Source organism: Lonchura striata, chromosome 2 (genome assembly GCF_050655825.1).
Source record: "Lonchura striata isolate lonStrDom1 chromosome 2, ASM5065582v1, whole genome shotgun sequence".
In the NCBI taxonomy this organism is placed as follows: domain Eukaryota; kingdom Metazoa; phylum Chordata; class Aves; order Passeriformes; family Estrildidae; genus Lonchura; species Lonchura striata.
The window spans coordinates 2,600,399-2,621,990 of NC_140704.1; the positions used below are offsets into that span (position 1 = coordinate 2,600,399).

General features: G+C 47.3%; 1 protein-coding gene across 45 annotated transcripts in view; it reads left to right on the forward strand.

Annotated features, from left to right (window-relative positions):
• Nucleotides 1-3,896: 3,896 nt before the first annotated feature.
• OBSCN (obscurin, cytoskeletal calmodulin and titin-interacting RhoGEF) overlaps nucleotides 3,897-21,592 on the forward strand; it is a 178,855-nt gene continuing 161,159 nt past the window's right edge. For 14 of the 45 annotated variants that reach the window (XM_085562334.1, XM_085562370.1, XM_085562353.1 and 11 more), the window contains exons 1-3: nucleotides 3,901-4,136; nucleotides 12,311-13,443; nucleotides 19,962-20,231. In XM_085562334.1, the coding sequence (XP_085418460.1) occupies nucleotides 12,324-13,443; nucleotides 19,962-20,231 (1,390 nt within the window). In that variant the 5' untranslated portion in view covers nucleotides 3,901-4,136; nucleotides 12,311-12,323. Of the gene's footprint in view, nucleotides 4,137-12,310; nucleotides 13,444-19,961; nucleotides 20,232-21,592 lie in introns of all 45 variants that reach the window. The other 31 variants (XM_085562430.1, XM_085562479.1, XM_085562475.1 and 28 more) reach the window with 9 other exon arrangements.

Below are 21,592 nucleotides of genomic sequence, written 5' to 3' on the forward strand. Positions count from 1 at the left end.
GGGTTAAATCATAGCAGGAATTTTAAAATTTAGGTCTTTTATTAGGAATATAGAAAAAGGTTTGATGTTAAGAGCAGAGAAGCTCAGGAAAGCATAAAATAAAAAGGAATATTTATAAGGTTTTTTGGAAGCCTTGGCAAGATGTGTCATTTCTGCCTTGTTTGTTAAGTTTTTTTTTTTGGCCTGAAATTAAAAAAAAAAAGCATTTTAAGAAAAAATTAATCCAGTTAGGAACTGAAGAAAAATTAACCCAATTCCTCTGTTCTTTTTAAAATCAATATAATGCTTAATTTTCCTCTACATGTTAATTTTCTGTGTCCTCCATGACTTTCTCAATTAACATTGCCAGGTATAAGTAAACTTTTTAGGGGAATGTGTTCCCTCGTGATAGAAGTGCCTTAGGGAACTTCTTGTGAGGTTTAACTCAGAATTAGGTGCTCTTCCCATCAGAATTAAATGTGATAGGAAAAAAAAAAATCTCATTTTCTGTAATTTATTTCTGTGTAAAGTTTTTATTAGCATTGATTTTTTATTTAATTTTATTTTTCTGACAAGGCTAGATTGGGAGACAACACATTGGGGTTTTTTAGTTGTAATCTAAGTAAACATACTGAGGAGAAATAAATTGTGTCAGCTTTTAAATTCTTGTGCAGTATCACGAGGGGAAAAATCAAATTAAATTCTCCCAGAGAGAGAAGCAGGAATAATATTTTTTTTTTTTTTACAAAAACCTGCCTTTTTATGCAAAAAATCTCGTACTTCAGAGGAATATTGAAATAAAATGTAACGCCTCGGGCCTTGCTAGTTATTATAATTCAAATAATTTAAATTGATTTCTTGGAGACAGCCCAAACACAGCTTTTTTGGTGCCTGCAAACTCTGGTTAATTCCCTTTGGCATCCTCTTATTTCCAACTGAACTGTTCAGATGGGCAGGTTTGCAGCTCAAAGATATGGTTTTTAAGTGAAAAGAAAGGCTTTTCTGCATTTTAAAACTGCACAAATTTCTGTTTCGAGCACATCTTCCTGATGTTTGTTGTGGGCAGAAAACACAACAAACACTTATGGGAAAGCTCTCAGTTTTTATTTCAAAGATGAAGGGACTAGTGTTGTGCCTGATGATATTTTATTTGTCTTCATCCAAATTCAGGTTTTTTTATTACAAGCACTTCACCATTCTCTCTATAAACCGGAACTTTTATTAGCTCATTGTTTTAAGATGCTGCTTTATTTTAAACCCATGACAAGTTGTAGTTCCTGAATAAGTTAATAACTCATTGGTATTGGAGATATTTCTCTGTTTTTAATTTTTAGTGACTTCTAGGGGTAGCTCAGGCAATCCAACTCACTGATTCTTATTTAATTTTATTTTTCTGGCAGTTCTAGAGTGGGATACAACACATTGGAGAACTAGGGTAAAAAAAAAGGGAGAAAAGGAGGTTTAGGGGGGATCTTCTGGTTCTACACAACTCCTGACCCGAGGGGGCAGCCAGGGGGTCAGGCTCTGCTCCAGGGAACAGGGACAGGAGGAGAGGGAATGGCCTCAAGTTGTGCCAGGGGAGGTTTAGTTTGAATATTGGGGGAAAATTCTTCCCTGAAAGTGTTGCTAAGGCCTGGCACAGGGTGCCCAGGGCATTGGTGGAGTCACTTTACAATTCTGGAGCATGCAGGTGGTCCTTTACCAAAAAAACCCCAAGGTGGAGATGGTGAAGTCTCAGAGATATTCCTCAAAGTCACCAAGATGATAAAGGAAAGGCACTGCTCATTTAATCCCATAAAAATCTACCTGGTGCCTCTGGCAATTGCATAGGGCAGGGAAATGCAAGTCAGGTGATGTCATGGAGGGCTGGGGAACAGCAAATTTGCTTTGGCTTGCTCCAAATGGACACTGGATTATTCCAATTTACTGATGCCTTGTGCACGCTGACCTAGACCAGAGACCAGACAGAGCTAAGGAATAAAGCAGGGATTTATTCAAGGATCTCCTCCATGGATCCACCTTGGGCAGCACCAGAGCCCAGCCAGGGCTGCACCCAAATGACCCAAAATGGTCCCAAAATGCACGAGCGCTCCCGGGGCTCTCCCTGGGATCAGTTCTGCTCCATTGGCACCTTGGAGTTCATTGTCCCATTCCAGCTCCAGCCCAGGCAGTCCCACCCTGCTTGTTTTTCTCTCTCCAGCCCACGCTGTTTGTGCTCCTGGGCTGAGGTTTGGATCATTTGTCCTTGGTGCCCAGCTGGAGCAGGAATTGTTTTGTCTCCCTGCTCTGTGCACAGAGCTCAGCATCCCCTGGTATGGAGCTCAGACCCACACACTGAAGCAGCACAGAACCTGAAAATATAAAAGTTAAAACCTGAGGCACCAGCTGGGGACAGACCTTGGAGTCTGCTGATGTCCAGTTTGTGGAGCAGTGCAAATGATCCTGGTCAGAAATCAAATCCTGCTGATTCAAAGAGAATCCTGCTGAGAGCTGCTGCCAACACACCCGGGGCACATCCCTGTGCCTTTGGGAAGTCTCTGTAAATCCTACAGCTAAAACTTTAAGCCACCTTCAGAAAAGAGGGGAGAATGAGCACCACTGTCTTTAAGAGGGGATGAGTTTTTCACAGAGCTGAACATTGGATAAAATCCCTCAGCCAATGCACATGTCGTTCATGTAGCACCTTAAATCCTTTTTCCTCCTCAACCCTGTAATCTTATTATTAATTTTGGTAGAATCACAGAATAGTTTGGGCTGCGAGGGACCTTAAACCACATCTCATTCCACCCCCTGCATGGGCAAGGACACCTCAAATTCTCCCAAATTGCTCCAGGCCCTGTCCAGCCTGGCTTTGGAAGATTCCTGGGGATTAAACATAATGTTTAATTTTTAATTTTTTTAATTTAAATTTTAAGGTCCCTTTGACCCCAAACCATTGTGGAATTCTGTGATTCTCTTCAAGCTCTGCTTTCAAAAGTCGCAGCTAAAACTCCCTCATGCTGCTCTGGTGGTGGTTTTGTGCCCTGAAAAGTGATTTAACACAACCTATCACCTTGTCTTCAGAGCCTTGCGCTATGCAGCACCTTATCTGCTTTGCTTCCTGCCAAAAATAAGCGTATCTTGTAGTTCACTCCTGATATTTGCACAGAGCTGAAGTGGTTCTGAGGGGGCCTGCTGGGCTCTCTTGTAGCTCTTCCACCATTTGCAGAAATCAGTTTTAAATTTAAAATACTGTGATTGCCAATGAGAATTGGTGCGGACTCCAAGGAAATTGTTTCTAAGAACTAGAAATTTGACTTGTAAATATAGAAATTACGATCTTGAGCCTCTAAGACGTGATGGATTGGCAGCTCGGGTCATCTTTGCACACAGTTTGTTATTCGTGAGGCAAAACGGTGGGGAAATATATAGCCTATATACATATATATATATATATATACTGAAGGTGAAGGGGCAGAGACACACTTGGGATTATTGACTTGCTGTTGATTTGCCATTGTAACACCTCCTGCCTGGGAGGTTATAAATAAACCTATTATTGAACTGATGCCTTTGGGACAGAATTCCTGCCCAGTGTGCGGCGCTGATAATTCAGCAGCCGCCCATTCCCGAGTCCCCACGTCACATTTAGCACTTGGCTGTGGGATGGACCCTTGAGGGACGCTTCTGACCCACCTTGTCCCCCACCCAAGCATGATGGGGGTTTTTGCCCCCTCCTGTTGCTGGGCCGTGGCAGCGAGTCCCTAAAACGCTGCTGCCCTTTCGCCTCTGTGCCGCAGGAAATTTAATCTCCCCGGTAAATGACACCCAGAGCTATTTTGGAGCTGGGCTGTGGAGGGAAGGAGAAGCACGTCAGCGATTTGACTGGAGGAGGACAACCCAGAGGAGGGTCGGGGTGGGGTGGCACAGCCTAACCCTGGCCAGCAGAGCCACTGCAGGGGGACGCGGGGGGACCTTCTGCTGCACGTCCCTGCCGTCGCTGGGGTTTCTGTTTTATTTCCTGGAGGGGAAAGAGGGGGGGAAGCCCAAGCCAACATGGTCTCCCCATGTCCTCTGTTCCCCTCTTCCCTCTTCCCCCTCCTTTCATCTCAGTAGGAATCGGCTTTTTCTTCCTCTGCCCAGAGCTTTGTCCTCCTCAGACTCAGACAAGACTCCAGGTAAGAACAAAACCTTCAGCTAAGCAGAGGTGGATTTGGGGATGCTGATGTCCAGCAGGAAACAGAGAAGGTCGTTGGTAGCTGAGGGAGGGGCGAGGTTGTTTCTGTGCCATGCTGGATGATCTTTTGCTGTATGAAACTTATTTGGGATGGAGCTGAAGTGCAGGTTGTAAATCCATCCTTCCTTTGCTCTGAGCCAAATGTGGATTGTTCTGCTTAATTATTTCTGAGCAGAGGAGGAAAGTGAAAAAAATCAGGTTTATCTCTGTAGACTTAACTTGATACACTTTGTCCCTGAATCTGAGACACCACTGGGCATGGAGAGCCTGGAAAACACATGGAGAGGTGGAAGAAAGGAATGTTTCAAAAAGCTTTATTTCCAGGGCATAATCTCAGTGCAGCTTTTCCCTTCAGCCAGGACTTTTTTGCCCTCTGAGCTCCTCTCTGGTGTCACTGTAGATCCACTCTGCAGCCCCCCACCCTCCTCCCATTTCTCCAAATGGTTCTGAGGGGAGATAGGGAGAGATGGAGCTCGACAGCTGAGGCTATTTTGGGCCCTACAGCTCAATGGGGTGGAGCGACTGTAATGACAATGACGTCCACTTGTTAAAATACAAGGGCTTAGGTCAGAGCCATGGCTGATTGTCACCACGGGAATTCTTTGTCCATATGGGAGCTGTGATCCTGCAACTCCCTCATGTAGGAAATCACATGGGCTAAAACAGGAGCATTTCTAGCTTTGCAGGTCTGTTTTTTTTTCCTGGGATTCTGCCACAGTTGCTTCCCTCCGGGCCTGTGTGTAAACCAAAATGCAGTTGGGCGAAATTTGTGACGATGTTTCTAGATTTACATTGCTCCTTTTCTGTCTCCTGGGTGGAAACCCCAGAATTTGTGTGTTTTCTCTCCATTCGTCTCCTTTATTCTCAGCCCCACAGAACAGGAGTGAGCATCACAATGTGCCCAGAACTCCCTGGTGCTTTGGCCTTTTGCTATTGTCAGAGCAGCCTTGGGAGGCTCAAAAAACTAGAAGGAAAAGTGGTTGCTGTGGAGTCCTGAGGGGCTGCTCTGTGCAGTTTTTGGCCTGTGGGAGTTTCAGGGGTGGTTTTGTAGCTCCACTAAGAGTGGAATATGAGGTGAAGTCCCCATGTTGCAGTAAAACCCAAAGAGGAAATCTCTTCCCTGCATGGAGTTTCTTGGAGCTGTTACTGTGTTGATGGAGAATGGTTTCTGGCCAGGTGGTTGAAACTGGGATGAGTTTTCTAAGTTAGGTCTGTCTAGGCCTGTAGAGAGGAAAGATAAAAAGTGTTTTAACCATATAAATCACCTGAGTGGCTTGAGTCTCTTGTGGTTTTTATGAAGTGTGTGCTGCTAATGTGGCTGGGAGGTATCTGACCCTCTTGCCCAGTGACGTGCACAAAACACGTGATTTGTTCTTGCTCCTTGTTGGAATTCCCTAAATGTTTGAACCCTTGTTTGCTACCAATCCTTGGGAACATCCAGGTTATTGATAATAATTAATAGGGGGAGCATGAAGGGATGAAGGTTCCTCTTGGTGCATATTTAGCCCTAACCTGAAGGTCAGAATTGTCTTGAGCTTCTCCTTTTCCCTGAGGGCTGCTCACCATGTTTAACACCATGTCAGCCCCTGACCTGCCACGGGCTTTCCCTCAACATCTCCCATGGATTTTGGCTTAGGGTGGAGGCTGTGGATGGGAGGGAATGCAGACAAGCTTTATTCTGAGTCGAGTTAAAAGCTCCTTGCAAAAGGCTTGGTGCGCTGCGCGGTCTCTGTGCGACACCTCCCGTGACGGATCCCCCACAGAAACCTCTCCCGTCTGCTCATCCAGTGACCTTTGGACATGCCAAAATCCCTGCTCCCTCACTGGAGTGGAATTCAGAGTAGCCCGAGCTAAGCCCTGAGCCCAGCTCCTCAGGCACAGATAGCGTTCCTGCTCCAGTGGAAAGGGATCAATCCCACCTCCCTGGATTAGAGCGCTGGCGCAAATCCGCGCCGAGCCCCGATTTGGGGGCGAGATGTGCAGGGAGCACTGGGCGTGCTGGTGTGCATTTCACCCCCAGAGCTCCCTGTCTGCTGTGATGGCTCTCAGGCACCCACCAGAGCCCGGCTGATGTCACCCAGCCTGCTGCTGACACCCAACACTTGTGCTATTCCAGAGTTGTCCATTCCCTGGGAGGCTGCTGGGAGCGAGAGGGCAGATGGGTTACTGCTGTTTTCCCTCAGCAGAATTTTAAACATCAAAGGAAACCCAAACTTCCCATTTGACAACTCATGGACTTCCCTTCCCACCCACAGATCCCACTTCCTGATGTTTTTAGATGGAACAATACAAACAGATAAGTCATGTAAACTACAGCAATACCGGTGCTGCCTTGATTTTTATCTGGAGTTTTCATTTCAGTGATGTTCTTTGAAAGTTCAGGATTCAGAGACAGGAGGTTCCCTGTAAATCCTGCCTTTCCTGTCAGGAAAACGAGTGAGAAGGTTAGAATTTAGCATTATAGAGGAATTTCAGGAAACATAAACTCCAAAGGCAAGAAAAATACCTCAAATCAACGTATTTTTGACTTGGGCAAAGAAAGGGTAAAAGAGAATTGAGGAAATGAGCAAACAGGGTCACAATGAGGCTTAATGAGGCATTGAGAGAAATCTGTGCTTCTGATCTGTGTTTGGACCCTGGTAATCCCTTAGGTTTAATTATGTCCCCAGAGTCTCTAATTTTGCTACTCCTGGCCACCTTTGTCTAGGGAGTGTTTTATGAGATGGATTGCACGGTGCTTTTTTCTCTTTGTACTGAGTCCTGGTGGACAGGATTCTCTTTCTAATCCTTGAATGGAAAGGCTTGGATGGAGAATAACCTGTTGCCCCAGTCCTCTCTCACACAAAGAGCTTCATCACAGGCTGCTGGCAGCTTGGGGGACAGTTCCATGGGGGGACCTCTGCCTTCTCAGAGGCTGTCGAAGGTTTTCCAGGTGCAGATCAGCATTGAGGAAGCAACGTGAAACCAACCCATCAGCCAGCACTGCACAGTGGATCCCAGGGGGCTGGGATGGAGCCAGCCTGGGAGAGCTGAGGGTGGCCAGCCTGGAGGGGAGAAGGGAAGGCTCAGAGCCCTTCCAGGGCCTGAGGGGGCTCCAGGAGAGCTGGAGAGGGACTGGGGATGGAGGGACAGGACACAGGGAATGGCTTCCACTGCCAAAGGGCAGGGATGGATGGGATTTTGGGAAGGAATTGTTCCCTGTGAGGGTGAGGAGTCCCTGGCAGAGGTTGCCCAGGGAAGCTGTGGCTGCCCCTGGATCCCTGGAAGTGTCCAAGGCCAGGTTGGATGGTGCTTGGAGCACCCTGGGACAGTGGAAGGTGTCCCTGCCCATGGCAGGGGTGGCACTGGAGGGGCTTTAAGGTCCCTTCCAACCCCAACCATTCTGGGATTCGGTGGTACCACCACCAGGGCTCTCCATCTCCTGATGGGTTCCACTTCCAGGTTCTCCATCAGGAGCTGGACAACTCCGTGGTGGTTCCCACTGCAAGGCCCTCGTTCCCCTGCCCATGGGAGCACTGTGGGGCAGTCACTGGCAGGGCTGGCACAGGAGTGGGCAGAGGACTGGACCAGCTGCCTGTTGGCCCCAGCGCAGTGATTTATTTGCATTATCTGACAGCTCTGTGCAGTTCTGCCTCTTTCCCCAAACACAAACCAGGGAAGATCTGAATGAATAAAGACATAAGCAAAATTATAAGTGCTGCCAGTTTGCCTTTGGCATGCTCAGAAATGCCCCAGATGGGAATGTGATCTCTGCTGCAAATGATTAATCACAGAGGGATTACATGGGGAAATATGACACTGGCAAATGTCTGAGATTTATTGGAAAGGGCATTTGCATTGACTAGGTTTATTCATGCTTTGTTGCTGGTCCTGTTGCTTCCAAGGGAGCTGTCCTGGCACGTGCAGAGAGTTGCTATTTTTTTTTTTTAAGTTTCAGAGTTACTGAGCTTTTTTGAAATTTGAATGAACATCTAAATAATTGAAATCAGAGTAATCATTGAATAAGCTGATTGACAAGTTACACAGTAGAAATATCAAATCTTGTCCTTTCAGTACATTCACAAGTCTGTCCTCTCCTGACTCTTAAATCTATTTATCCTCATAATCCAGTGTGATGCGTTTTATCCTATTTGAAATTATAAAATGTAATTTATCTTCTGCAGCCTGTTGAACTTGTTAGATGTGTTAGATACACACACAGCCTCATCCTTGCTGCAGGTTAGGATTTCATGCCTCTTACTGCATTTCATGCTCTCCACACCCATAAAACAAGTTTCTCCCTCTATTTTTCAGATGGGGACTAAAGATATGAGAACTGAAGTGTCTGTCTCATAAAAGCAAGCCAGCAGCAGAGCAAGAAATAAATCCTGTTTTTTCTTTCCATGTTAGAAAAATATCTAGAATAATGATGAGCACGCACTGTTTTCACTGATCCCTGGATTTTCTTCTGGCCTCGTGGCTGTTCATAATGGTGTGAAAACCTTACAGAGTGTCAGGGCACATGGTGAAAGCTGCTGGAGGCGTAGGTAAGAGCAGGGGATGTGGGTTTTCACCCCACACTAGGAAGTCTGTGGACACAGGATCTTGTATTGGATGGGAGCAAACACCAGCTGAGTTTTTGGGAGCCATGGGAGGGGGAGGCTGGACCTTGAGGCCACTGGGAAGAAGCATCTTGGATGGATTTGCTGTGCCAGTTTGGTTCAGGAGCAAAACCAACAGGCATCTGGGGCAGGAGCTTCTCTGGTTTTTGGCTGTTCCTGACTCTCAGAGGTACCAGGCAGCAGCTGGGGTGTGTGTGTTTGGGCACAGCTGAGCAGGGAGAGAAAAATGTACTTTAGGATGTGAAGCAGCACAAGAGCCAGGCTTTGAGAGCCCTCACCCTGCTCCTGCAGGAACAGAAAGGTTTCCTGGGGCCCAGGTGATGGAGACAGCACACAGGTGGGTTTAGGGAAGCCCCTGGTTCCTGGGAGGTCCCCAAGCAGCTCCTCTCGTGTCTCTGCAGCCACCTCAGTGCTCCAGGCACTTGCCCATGCTATGCAGAGCCCAGTTTGATGGAGAAGTGAAGCAACTCTTTTGTTCTCCTCGTTTTTGACACTGTGAAGCGGGAAATAAATCAGAGTGATGCATCTACTGGACACAATAGGAACCTAGGGAGGGTGAGATGTGGCAGTGTCTTCTGAAGGTGAACCCAAGTGCTTTGATGGCACAGTGCAGCCTGAAATTCAAGCTCATGGCTGGGAAATGTTAGGGCATGAGCTCTGAGTCTGTGTTTTTGACTTTTGGCTCTTAGTTAATGAATTATTAAAGAAATATGGATATTGGTCTAGTACCGATATCCAACTGTGACAGACAAAAACTCTCCAACAGTTTAAAGTTAGAAAGTGTGTGTTTATTGTGTGTGGGATCACTCCCAAATCCACACTGCAGCCTCCAAGTGATTACAGAGTCCTTTTATCCATACAAGTGTTGAATACCCAAAATACAAATACATATTCATCATTTTGGTACATCCCATTCCTCACTTTGTACCCTAATCACTTCAAAAGTAATTAAGCATGCATGGTTTGTTCCTTGAAATGGGTCGGTGTCCCCTTCGTGGGGAGGGATCCCAAAATGAGGAAGTCAATGAAGTCTTCCTCCTTCTGACCTTTCTACCTTTCCAATGCAAATATGACAAATGAACTCTTGGTAGAACTCCCATTCCTTGTCCTCAATTGGTTTCAGAACAGAGGAGGCCACAATTGTCTGATGTTCCTAAAAGCTCTTTGTCAGTTTGTGTATTCTTCATTATAAACCCAGCTAACTAAACATTGTGCTGACAAGCAATCAATTATTAGTTAACTACTAACTTTAAACTTCATCAAGGCCTACTCATTCATTTTTAATTAGTAAGTAATTTTAAATGGTAAGGCTTATTTCTAACTAAAATCTTAGCTTCTCTAAAATCTCTAAATTCCTTGAAGTTTTTGTTTCATTAATGCAGTGAATGGTTCTTCTGGGCACTCCAGAGCTGAGCTGAACCTCAACATCTCCTTCTGAGCGTTGAAATGGTCCTCCCTCAAATGAGCAGGAGACTCTGATTGTCAATCGACTTCAGTGGAAATTTCCACTGACTTCAGTGAACTTTGGCTCAAGCCCCAGGCTCCTATCTGCCCTTCTAACCATTCATGCAGCTTCTCTGCTTGCAGCTGCACTAGCATTTATTGAAAACACATTTCAAAGCTCAGCTGAGGTTGGAGGTAGTAAGTGGGTACAGAGAAGTTGTAACTAATTCACAAATTTCTAGACTAGTTTGAGACCAAGTGAAAAAGAGATTTTTGTATTGAAGGTGGCCGCTTGACAGAAAGTCAGATGGTCTTGGCACTGATGACTGCAAATCAATCATTCTTTACCCTCCTAGCATTTACTAAAAGTAAATTTTCCCTGTTACATTTTTTCCCCTCCCAGATTTAATGTTTGAAATTTGCTTATTTTGTAAAGACTTGAGCAAATTTCGTTATTCTTCCACAATACCAGGAAACAAAAGCAACCAAAATGGAATTAACTTAGAAAGGATTGATCTCATCTAGAAGGAAAAGTCTTTGATTGCTCCTTGTCATTTTGTGTGTCCTTCGGAGTGGGAGACACAGGATAGGACAGGACACGGGTTTTATTTTCTGTTAAATGTAGAAAGATTATGTTTGGTTTTGCCTTAGATCTCTGACCTAGATGAAGTTTGAAGTTTGGCTCAGTGATATCATCTGGAATGATAATAATCACAAAATCATAGGGACCCACAAAGGACCATTGAGTCCAGCTCCTGGCTTTGCTCAAGACAACCCCAAGAATCCCACCCTGTGCCTGAGGCAGTTTTCCAAAAGTTTTACTTGGGCTCTCACAACAAATACGATTTTGTATTTTTGTGGCAATCCTTTTCAGTGTATGGTTTTAATGGTAACTTGTATTTTTCAATTCCCAGCAGCATAAATGGAATTAAATTTTTAATCTGTAATTAATTTTCATGCACAATTTGTCATTTACCTCATTTACCTCATGACCACATTGTCATATGTACACTGTACACATAATTATTTGCTAGCCCATCCCTGTCTTGATATGAAGAAGTTGGAGGGGAGACAAGAAATTGGGAAAAGAATTGATTTTTCCTAAGGTCATGCAGCAAGGCAATTCAATCCTCACTCCCAGATGCCATCAGTGATTTGTGCATTAACAAAAATGCACTAACAGGAGCTGGAGGAGGATGGAGAAATGGAGATTTAAGAAATTAAAGCAGGGTTTTGGCCACCTCCTATTGATTTCTGCTGGAGCTGGGGGGAGATGGTGAGAGCACCTGCCATTGGGTGAGAGAGTGGGTGGATGTGTGGCCAGCAGGGAAGCCAAACGGCTGTAGGATTAAGAAGGATATTTCTGTCTCACTGGCTGGGTTTTATTTCCTTTCTGAGTTACAGCGCCCAGAGCCCTGGTCCTTCTGCTGTGTGCAGCACTTTGAAGGTGAAAAATCAGGGATGTGCTCACCTGGAGTAGGACCATTCCCATGGTCAGACAGGAGCTGCCAGGACAGAGGGGTCTGGCATCATGAGGCCAAAGAGGTTAAACAGCTTTAAGAGAAATGGTGCGCTCAAATCTTCTTGGAAAACCTGGTCTAGGGGGTGACATTCCTACCCATGGCAGGGGGGTAGAATGAGATGATCTTCAAGGTCCCTTCCAACCCAAACCATTCTGTGGTGGAGGCAGTATCTTGATGGGCAGACCCATCTCTCAGAATGTCCAGTTTATTCCTTGTGGTTGCAGAACCAGCCCATCTGTCCCACAGCTTTAGTGTGGGTCACTTCCTGAGTGAAAGGCATCATTGTGCTCCTTCTGTGTGAACAGCCCAAAGAGCTCTGCTTTGCCCTGTGGGGAAGCGAGCTGCCTTATGCATCAGTTTATTAACCTCAAATATAAGAAATCCTCAAGACCAGTAATATTCCGAGGCCTTCTCACCCATAATGAGAAGGGTGTTGAAAACACAAGGGTTCCAGGTGACAAACACCCCGATAGCACAGGAGTGCAGCGATTCTTTGGCTGCACCTTCTGCCCTGCTCTCTCCTGATGCTTTTCTCTGTCCCCCTGTAGGAAGGAAGCCAGGATGGATTACAGCTCGCTCAGCGGCGTCCCGCGCTTCCTGACCCGGCCCAAAGCGTTCATGGTGTCTGTGGGGAAGGATGCCACCCTGAGCTGCCAGATCGTTGGAAACCCCATCCCAGCGGTGAGCTGGGAAAAGGATAAACTTCCAGTCCAGTCTGGGGGAAGGTTTAAAACCACAGAGGATGGGGATTTGTATCGACTAACCATCTACGACCTGAGCCTGGAGGACAGTGGCCAGTACATCTGCCGGGCCAAGAACACCATCGGGGAGGCTTTTGCTGCTGTCAGCATCAAAGTGGGAGAGGAGACCACAGTCACGGAGTCAGCCCCTTACTTCATCCAGAAACCTTCCAACATCAAAGTAACCTTGGGAGAAGACGCCATGTTCAAATGCAAAGTCCAGGGCAGCCCTCCCCTCTCGGTGAACTGGGAGAAGGATGGGAGATACCTGAGGAACAAGGCAGACGCCGGACGCTTCCAGATCGAGTCTGCTGGGGAGTCCAACGCTCTCACCATCCAGTGTGCCCAGCTGGGGGACAGCGGCACCTACACCTGCCGGGCAGAGAACCTCATCGGCTCCGCCAGCGCCTCGGCCGCGCTGGTGGTGGAAACGCACGGCTCCTCCAACCCGGGCAACTGGGACAGCAGCTGCGGGAAGACGGCCTCCTTGCTGTCCCACCTGCAGAAGAGGCGGGAGGAGATCAGGAAGATGGACATCTCCCACGGGACTCTGGACGCGGCCTCTGCCCAGTCGTACTCCGCGGTGGAAGGGCTGTCCGGCATCGGCTACAGCCTGTCCCGGGACTACGAGCGGGCGGCGGGACTGACCAAAGGCGCCCGCAACGCCACGTTCGGGGCGCTGACGCGCACGTGCAGCGTGACGGAGGGCAAGCACGCCAAGCTGAGCTGCTACGTGACGGGCGAGCCCAAGCCTGTGATCGTGTGGAAGAAGGACAACGAGGTCATTTTGGAAGGCCGGCGGCATGTCATCTATGAGGATGACCAGGAGAACTTTGTGCTGAAGATCCTCTTCTGCAAGCAGACGGACAATGGGCTGTACACCTGCACGGCCTCCAACCTGGCGGGGCAGACCTACAGCTCTGTGCTTGTCACTGTCAAAGGTGGGTGGCTGTGGTTCTCACCAGGGTGGACGTGCCTGCAAGGACACGCCCTTTAATTGGTGTGGGGTGGGTGGTTTGGTTTGAACAAAACGTCTGACTCCAAACTGCTCCAGGGGAGAGTGTTTAGATGTGAATAACGCCCTCCTTGTGGAAAGGCCTTGTGCACTTGAATAGATGACCTGGGGACAGAGTCCCATTGCTGGTGGTTCTTAGGGAGGGCAGTAAAGAGATGCCAGGCATGGGTGGATGAGGCAGGACAGGTTTTAGTTTTTCTATTTTCAGATTCTGTGCTGCCTTAGTGTGTGGGTTGGGGCTTCACATTAAGGGATGGTGAGCTCTCTGCACAGAGCAGGGAAACAAAACAATTCCTGCTCCAGCTGGGCACCAAGGACAAATGACCCAAATCTCAGCCCAGGAGCACAAACACCGTGGGCTGGAGAGAGAAAAAACAAGCAGGATGGGACCACCTGGGCTAAAGCTGGAATGGGACAATGAACTCCAATATGCAAATAGACCAAAGCTTATAAAAGTGTTAGGCCCTGTGACTGGTCAGACATTTTGTAACCATTTTAAGTTGACCTGGCTGGGCTTTTGTGCTGCCCAAGGTAGATCTATTGAAAATAGATCTCCTCATAAATCCCCATTTTATTCCTTAGCTCCATCTAGTCTCTGTTCTAGGTCAGCCTTCACAGGCATCAGCTGGTTGTGGGGCAGCTGGGATGCACCAGATCCCTAAGGCTCCCATCAGTCCTGGTTTCACAGTGATGTTAGAGATCCATTTCTGTGCTCTGGGTCAGTGCCTGCCAATGCCCTGTCTCACCCTCCAGGCCTTAATCACATTTGGGTTTGTGTTCACCATGGGGTTTACTCAGACGTGCCATTTGTAGTAGTAGTGGAAACATCTCCCTACAAGATGAGCGTGTCAGGCTGCCTTGGATCCCCTGGGAGACCTACTCCAACTCTAATTACAGTCCAGCTCAGTTTTCCTGTACAGTGACCCACCAGCAGCCTGGTTCTTGCCAGGCTCTTCAGCCTTTTCCCAGCTTGAGCTGCTGGATAGTCTGTGCTCCTTGAATGCTCCTAGAAAACCTCCCAGGTCCAGGATGCCTTTGTTTGCCATAATCAGTGGTGAAGAACAGTCCTAGTTCTTCAGCATGGCAACAAAAGTGTGACACGTAGTTTTTATGGAATCCCAGAATGGTTTGAATTAGATGAGATCTTAAAAATCATCTCATTCCAACCTCCTGCCATGGGCAGGGACACCTTCCACCAAACCAGGTTGCTCCAAGCCAAATCCAACCTAGCCTTGAACAACCCAGGAAGCTCAAAATTTTCCAGCTGCTCTCCCATTTGGCAAGGGGACAGCAGGAAGTTTTGCAATCCAGGCAGTACCTATAAATGAGCTGTCAGAGACAAAAATTTTACCACTTGAGTGGTAAAACTGATGATTTTTCACTGGCAGCAAAATAAGTTAGAAATCCAAATAAGTAGGAATTATCTGTGTTTCATACTCATCTTTAAGACTCTCAGGTGTTATTTGATTTTCCGTTTTCCCTTTTTTGGGACATCTCCTTTTCCATTCAGAGTCTTTGTCTTTCCCATCAGTGGCTCAATCCCATCGGTGACACCTGATCCGTGGAACTCACTAGCACTTGTCCCACCCCTTGCTGTCCCTTGGAGGTGCTGAGTGGTGTGGGGAAGGGCATTTGTCCCGTTCCAGAAAGCTGTGATTACCTCATGAGCTGGGACTCAGAGCTGAAGATCAATCCTGGCCCTGATCACTTTGAGGAAGGATGAAGCTCGGTTCCCTGCCCAACACTTTGCAAAAACAAAACCCCCCTGCTCTGCCTGTGCTTCTCTTATTGCTCTCAGGGCTGCAACCTGTTCCAGAGGAGCTGGGAAAAGCAAAGGAAGCAGCCAGGCTGGGAGAAAACACCATGGGAAAAGGTTATTGATCCGTGTCCATTGTCCAGAGCTGCCTGTGAGTCAGGAGGCTGAAGTGGAAATGTTTATGGATTGTTTCTTTTTTACGCTGTGCCACGTTTGGCTCCCTGTCCAGGCCAAGGCTGCCATGGAAAATCTACGTGTGTTGGTTATTATTAGGCCCTGATAAATGACTCTCCTTTGTGTCACCAGGAGTTCTTCTCAGCCCTCCCACGACAGGTCAGAATGATGCAGCGGATGAAAAAAAGCTTTTTATTCTGTTGTGTCAGTGGTGATTCTGTTGGTTCATCAGGCTTGGGGAGGGAGGTCATCTTGCTGTGCAAACTTCTCTTTGTTCAGCCATGTGGGAGAAGTTGAATTCTCCAAGCAGCCACCCCTAGAATCATAGGATCAGAATGGTTTGGGCTGGGAGGGATCTTAAAGCACATCTGGTTCCAACCCCCTGCCACGGGCTGGGATGCCACTCACTGGATCAGGCTGCTCAGGGCCCTGTTTGAGCTGTCCTTGAACACTTCCAGGGATGGGACATCCATAGAAAGTTTCCTATATTCTGTCAATCTAGGTCCTAGGTACCTAGGGACCCAGAAACCCGATATTTGTGAACACTTTGTTGAGCCTGTGCCTTAAAGATCACTGAGCTGGAGAAAAAAAAAAATGGTATTTTTGAGCTGTTCCTAAGTGGGATTTAGTGAATCAGATTTAAACAAAGAAAGGCTACAGGGCAGAGAATCACTCTCCTAAATAAGGAAAACTGAAATTTTATTAGATTAATAAATCTGTCTGGAACAGAGATAAAATCACAATCTGTACACTGAGATGTGAGCTGTAAAAGAAGTTGGGGAAGTTGTGCCCAAAAATAAACCTCTAACAAATCAAAGAGTGGGGAGGATGAGAGGAACAAAAATAACCAGCTTGGGTTTCCTGAAGGCTTTGGAGATTTCCCTAGGCCATGTGTAAAGTTGGTGAGAACAGAATTGAGGTCTCTATCCTGGGCCAAGCTGTGTTCACTGGAGTCTCTGAATAAAGTAACCAGATACTGGATGAGAAGGTTAAAGGTTGCAAGCCAAAGAGGATGGAGATGAGAAAAACACCCAGGTGCTGAAGCCACCTTATTGTCCTTCTGATCAGATGGGATTTTGGATGGTCGCTGTCATGACAGTCACATTGGAGATCTGAAAGAGAATTGCAGCTTGAGAAATGAGGAGGTAGAAGGGAAATTTGGAAAGCACAGTAACTAGGAAGATGAAGGGCTGAAGATGGTGGAAGTTTGTCAGTCCACATTTAGCCAGCTCTTGCTGGGAGGATTTTCCATATTCTCACCTTTCCTGGATTATTTTCATTAGGCAGAGGGAAAACTTGCCTCTGGAATAATAAATGTGAGAATTCCAGCAATAAGAAAGAGGAAGTGTAGGCAAGTGAAAAAGTGAGGTCCAGAGGGCAGATGTGCCTTGAGAAGGTTATGAAAACATTGGGATTCTTTGCAGGCTGCACCTATTCTTAGCAAAATATGTGTTAGCAGGGCTTGCTTTTTAAAAATAACATCCTCTCATTGCCAGTTTGCTTGCTATGGACCAAACAAAAAAGCCTATGTCAGGCTGGAGAAATATTTCCTCAGGACAGGCAGCAAAATGAGTCTTTGATGTAAATTCTTGCAGTTTCCTGCTAATTCCATGAACTGCTCTTGCTCTGTGCTCCCTCATTGTTTTGCTCTGCTGTGCCTCTCACATTTTTCCCAGTGGGCAGGTTTTGGCAGCTCTTATTTTCTCTCTTATTTGCACCTCTCTGACCTGGTGTGGTGCTGGTTACGGGCCAGATGATTTGGGATGCCTGCTCTCGGGAGACCTCTGGTCCTTCTGTAGTCCCCTAACCCAAATCAACCCCCTCTGCCTGACCAGGCACATTCTAGACCTTGTAAAGAGCAGGGAGGTGTGCTCAGGAGGAGGAGGAGGAGGCTGGTGGGTTTTGGGACCACTCTGAGATCTCCAAAACCCCTCGGCTGGGTTCATCCCAGGCTTCAATTCAGTTTATCAGCTGCTGTTGCTCCGAAGCTCCATTCAGAGGGAGATAAGACATGTATGCACATGTCAGCAGGACGAAAGCAGAGTTGTTTTCAGAGGATATCTGTGACCCCAAGCTGCCAAAGATAGCCTTGCACTGCCTTTCCCTGGCTGGGAGAGCAGTGCTGTCAATGCAACATGCTCCTAAGAGTCAACCAACCCTGTGGGAATCCAGAGCATCCCTCTGGCTGCCCTGGAAGGTCTGGGACCCTGGCAGGGGATCAGGAACCCCCCTGGACAGAGCCCCCAGAGACACTGGATGTGATCTCTGTCCATGGAAAAGAGTTTTCAATCTTACAGGGTGAATTACAAGCTCTTATATTTGATATAAGTAATAATTAAGTGTGGCATGGGTGCAAAAGTAAAATTTTAGGATTCTAGATGAGGGGTCCAAAGGGGACAAGATGGAGGAAATTGGGTGTGCCTTGTCCTTTTTCTCCTTCTTCATGCCCTCCATGTCTCACTGTGGTGTTGGCATTTTTCTGTTGGTTCAGGCTGGGGACACACTGTCCAATGTAGGTGACAGATATTGGCACGTTCTTTTAAATGCAGCCCAGGGAGTTTCTGGTATTTAATGTTTGTCACATCCTACTGAGGGCAGAGCCCCACACGCTGCCCTGCAGGACAGAGCTGGGCAGGGCAGCAGAACATGTGAGAGATAAACAGAATAAACAACCTGGAAACCAGCACAGACCAATGATGGCTTCTGCTTTGGCAGGGGGCTGACAGACAGAGACTTTCTGCAATCCCAGTATCATCAATAGCACAGATTCCAACACAACCCTTCTGTCCTTGAATTTTAAGAGATTTTTCCTGGAATAGCTTTTTTATTTTTAATTTTTTTTTTTACTTTAGGTACTGCTTAGTGACTGTAAAGGGAGAGGGGTTAATGATATGGCCAGCTGCTCCAAGTATGGGAATACACTTGTGTGCTTCTCAGGTGCAGCTTGTGTTTCTTTTTGGCCCTTGTGCAGGTCTGCGTGTTCCCAGTGGCAGCTCCAGCCTCCCTCCTGCCAGAGGGCTGCATCCTTCTGATTAAAGCTGGCTTGGCCTCCCAGAATGGTTTGGCTTGGAAAAGACATTAAACCTCACCTCCTTCCAAGCCCTCTGCCATGGGCAGGGACACCTTCCACTGTCCCAGGTTGCTCCAAGCCTCATCCAGCCTGGACTTGGACACTTCCAGGGATCCAGGGCCAGCCACAGTTTCTCTGGGTAACCTGTGCCAGGGCCTTACCACCCTCAGAATAAAGAATTTCATCATAATGTCTTATCTAACCATGAAAAACAAATTCAGGAGAAAAAAAGGAAAAGGATAATCACCATCTGGAGTTTGGGCAGAACAAATCTGTGGAACCACAGCTGAAGCCTTTGCAAGGCAAGACTTTGACTTGCTTTAAACTGAGGTCTATTTAGGCATAATAATTTTTTAAAAAATTATCAAGTTGACATGGTGAGTTAGTGTCACCTTCCTGTTCCTGGTCATATAGTGTGGGTTCCCAGTTAGGTTTTGCCTTCAGGATAACAAAAGTGGTCCATAGCATTGCCCCCTCCAGGTGTCCTTTCAAGCCTTTAGAGTCTGGTACCTTATTGAAACTGAAGGAGAGGAGGTTTTTATCAGAAGAAATGCTTTACTGTGAGGGTGGTGAGGCAGGATGGAGTCACAAAACCCAGCTGGGAGCTGGCACAGCCGTTACTGGGAGGTGAAGGTACATATCAAGGCATGATCTCTCACGAAGCATGAGCAGTGTTTCAGCACTGGCTAATCCAAGTGTGTGACATGGCTGTGGCACCAGTCCCCTGGCCCTGACCGCCGGCTGTTCTCTTCAGTCCAGCTCCCCTTTCCCCACCTTAGGGCTGGGGTATCAGGGTGATGTCACAGCGCAGCTGCTGCTGGAGTTCGACATTGTTCAGCTCATAAAATGACTTCCCTCACTGTCATGCAGCTGCTTTGTGGGTTTGATCTATGCTTGGGTTTGGCCTTCAGCGTGAGCACTGCAGCCCCACTGCTGAGGAGGGCTGAGGCAGTTGGGAGACTGGGGCTCGTTCTCTATTTCTTTTATTGTCGTTGACAAAAGCTGATACAGAGCCTTTGGTGCTGGTGGGGAGAACAGAAAACTCCTCCTTTTGTGCTTTCCACCACATCTGACTGTGCACAGCCACCTCACGGCTCTTTGTGCCCTTTCAGATCACTCTGCTGAGCTGATTTCTGCTGTAAGACCCTTAAAACACTGGTTCTTGTACCAGCTCAGCTGCTCACGCTCACCTGGAATTTCTGCCCTGTGCTCTGTCCCATGACCAGCTTGTTTATCAATAAACCAATCTAGAAGGATTCCTTTAAAGGCCTTTTACTCCAACCTGGCCTTGACCACTTCCAGGGATGGGGCAGCCACAGCTCCTCTGGGCAATTTGTGTTAGGGCCTCACCACCCTCACAGAGAAGAATTTCTTCCTAAACTCCCATCTAAACCTACTCTCATCATAAACTCTTATTTCTCCTTCCTGTTTTTACCCTCTGTAGAACCCACCATACCCTTCAAGGCAAAACTGAAGGATCTTGAAGTCAGGGAGAAGGAATCTGCCACCTTCCAGTGTGAGGTGCCCGTTCCTGGGACAGAGACAGCTTGGTTCAAGGAGGAGACCAAGCTCCAGCAGAGCAAGAAGTACAACATCGAGGAGGAGGGCACGTACCGCCGGCTCACCGTCCAGAACGTCACCACGGATGATGATGCTGTGTACATCTGTGAGATGAAGGAAGGCAGCAGGACCATTGCAGAGCTGTCTGTCCAAGGTAAGAATGGCTCTTGGTGTTTCAGATTGGCCAAAAGTGTGGGATTCGCATGGGAGGCTCCGGGTTTGACCTCGTGAGCAGGATTTGCCGCATCCATGTGGGCGCTGAAGAGGAGCAGAGTCCCTTATGGTGTGACAGCGAGGTTGGTGGGTTCCTGGGGCTCCTGAGAGGGTGCCTCGGGACACAGGGCCACACAGCAGGGACAGGCTGTGTTGTACAAGATGTCACACAGTGGGAACCCCTGCTGAAAGAAGCTTCCTCCAGCTGTAGCCTGGCCCTGTAGACTTCTCTTTGATGCCTTGGAGTGCCAACCTGAAACAGAGGCTAGACAAGATTAAGAGAATAAAAGTGGGTATTTATTAAAGGCCTTCAATAGGTTCACTTTGGGCAGTCAAAAGCCTCCAAGAGGCTTTTCCCAGGATGGACAATGGTCATGAGTTTTTCACACACTTACAAGTTTGGTCCATTTTTCAGGTAATGAAGTAATTTACTCCAAGTTTCCTCCCCTCAATTCCCAGAATGACCAGGTTGGAAAAGACCTTCAAGATCATCGAGTCCAACCCAGCCCCAACACCTCAACTCAACCCTGGCACCCAGTGCCACATCCAGGCTTTGTTAAACACACCCAGGGATGGGGACTCCACCACCTCCCCGGGCAGCCATTCCAGAACTTTATCACCTTTCTGTAAAAACTTTTTCCTAATTTTCCTAATATCCAACCTAAATTCCCTTAGTGCAGCTTGAGGGGAATTCACTGTTGTTTACATCTCTCAGGGCCTGAGAGAGTCCTTGAGTTTCAGGCCTAGAGAGGAATTGTTTTTTCTGAATAAAACGGGAGAGCAGCAGCTGACAGGCTATGGAGTTTTAGATCTATACATAAAAGCAGTACAGGATGTGAAAAATATAAAATCTAAATCATAAGACATCACCTTAACATGACCCCAAGCATCGGATGTGTCCCCTGGCAGTGTCACACCCATCTTGTCTGGTGTCCAGTGAACAGAGTGGTGACTTTTGTCTGGGAATGGGGTGACCACAATGGAAAGGGGGTTTAGCAGCTGTGGTTTGTGGCCAGGTGTGTGGTGCAGGCTGCAGCCAACACCAGCATGGTTTAGATTGGAAAACACATCTATGCTCCAGATCCCTGGGAGCTGGAGCTGTTCTCTGGAGTTTGGGGAGGGGACAAGGAAAGGACAAAGTGTGGATGGCCATGTCCAAGTGTCCTGAGTCTGGTGGTTCAGACTGAAGTGGGAGTAGGTGTAGTTGGGCATGGCGTGGGTGTCTCTCAGTGAGGAGACACAAACCCCAGAGCTGCAGGCACTGGAGGCTGCCACAACTACAGGATTAATCTTGTCCTGACT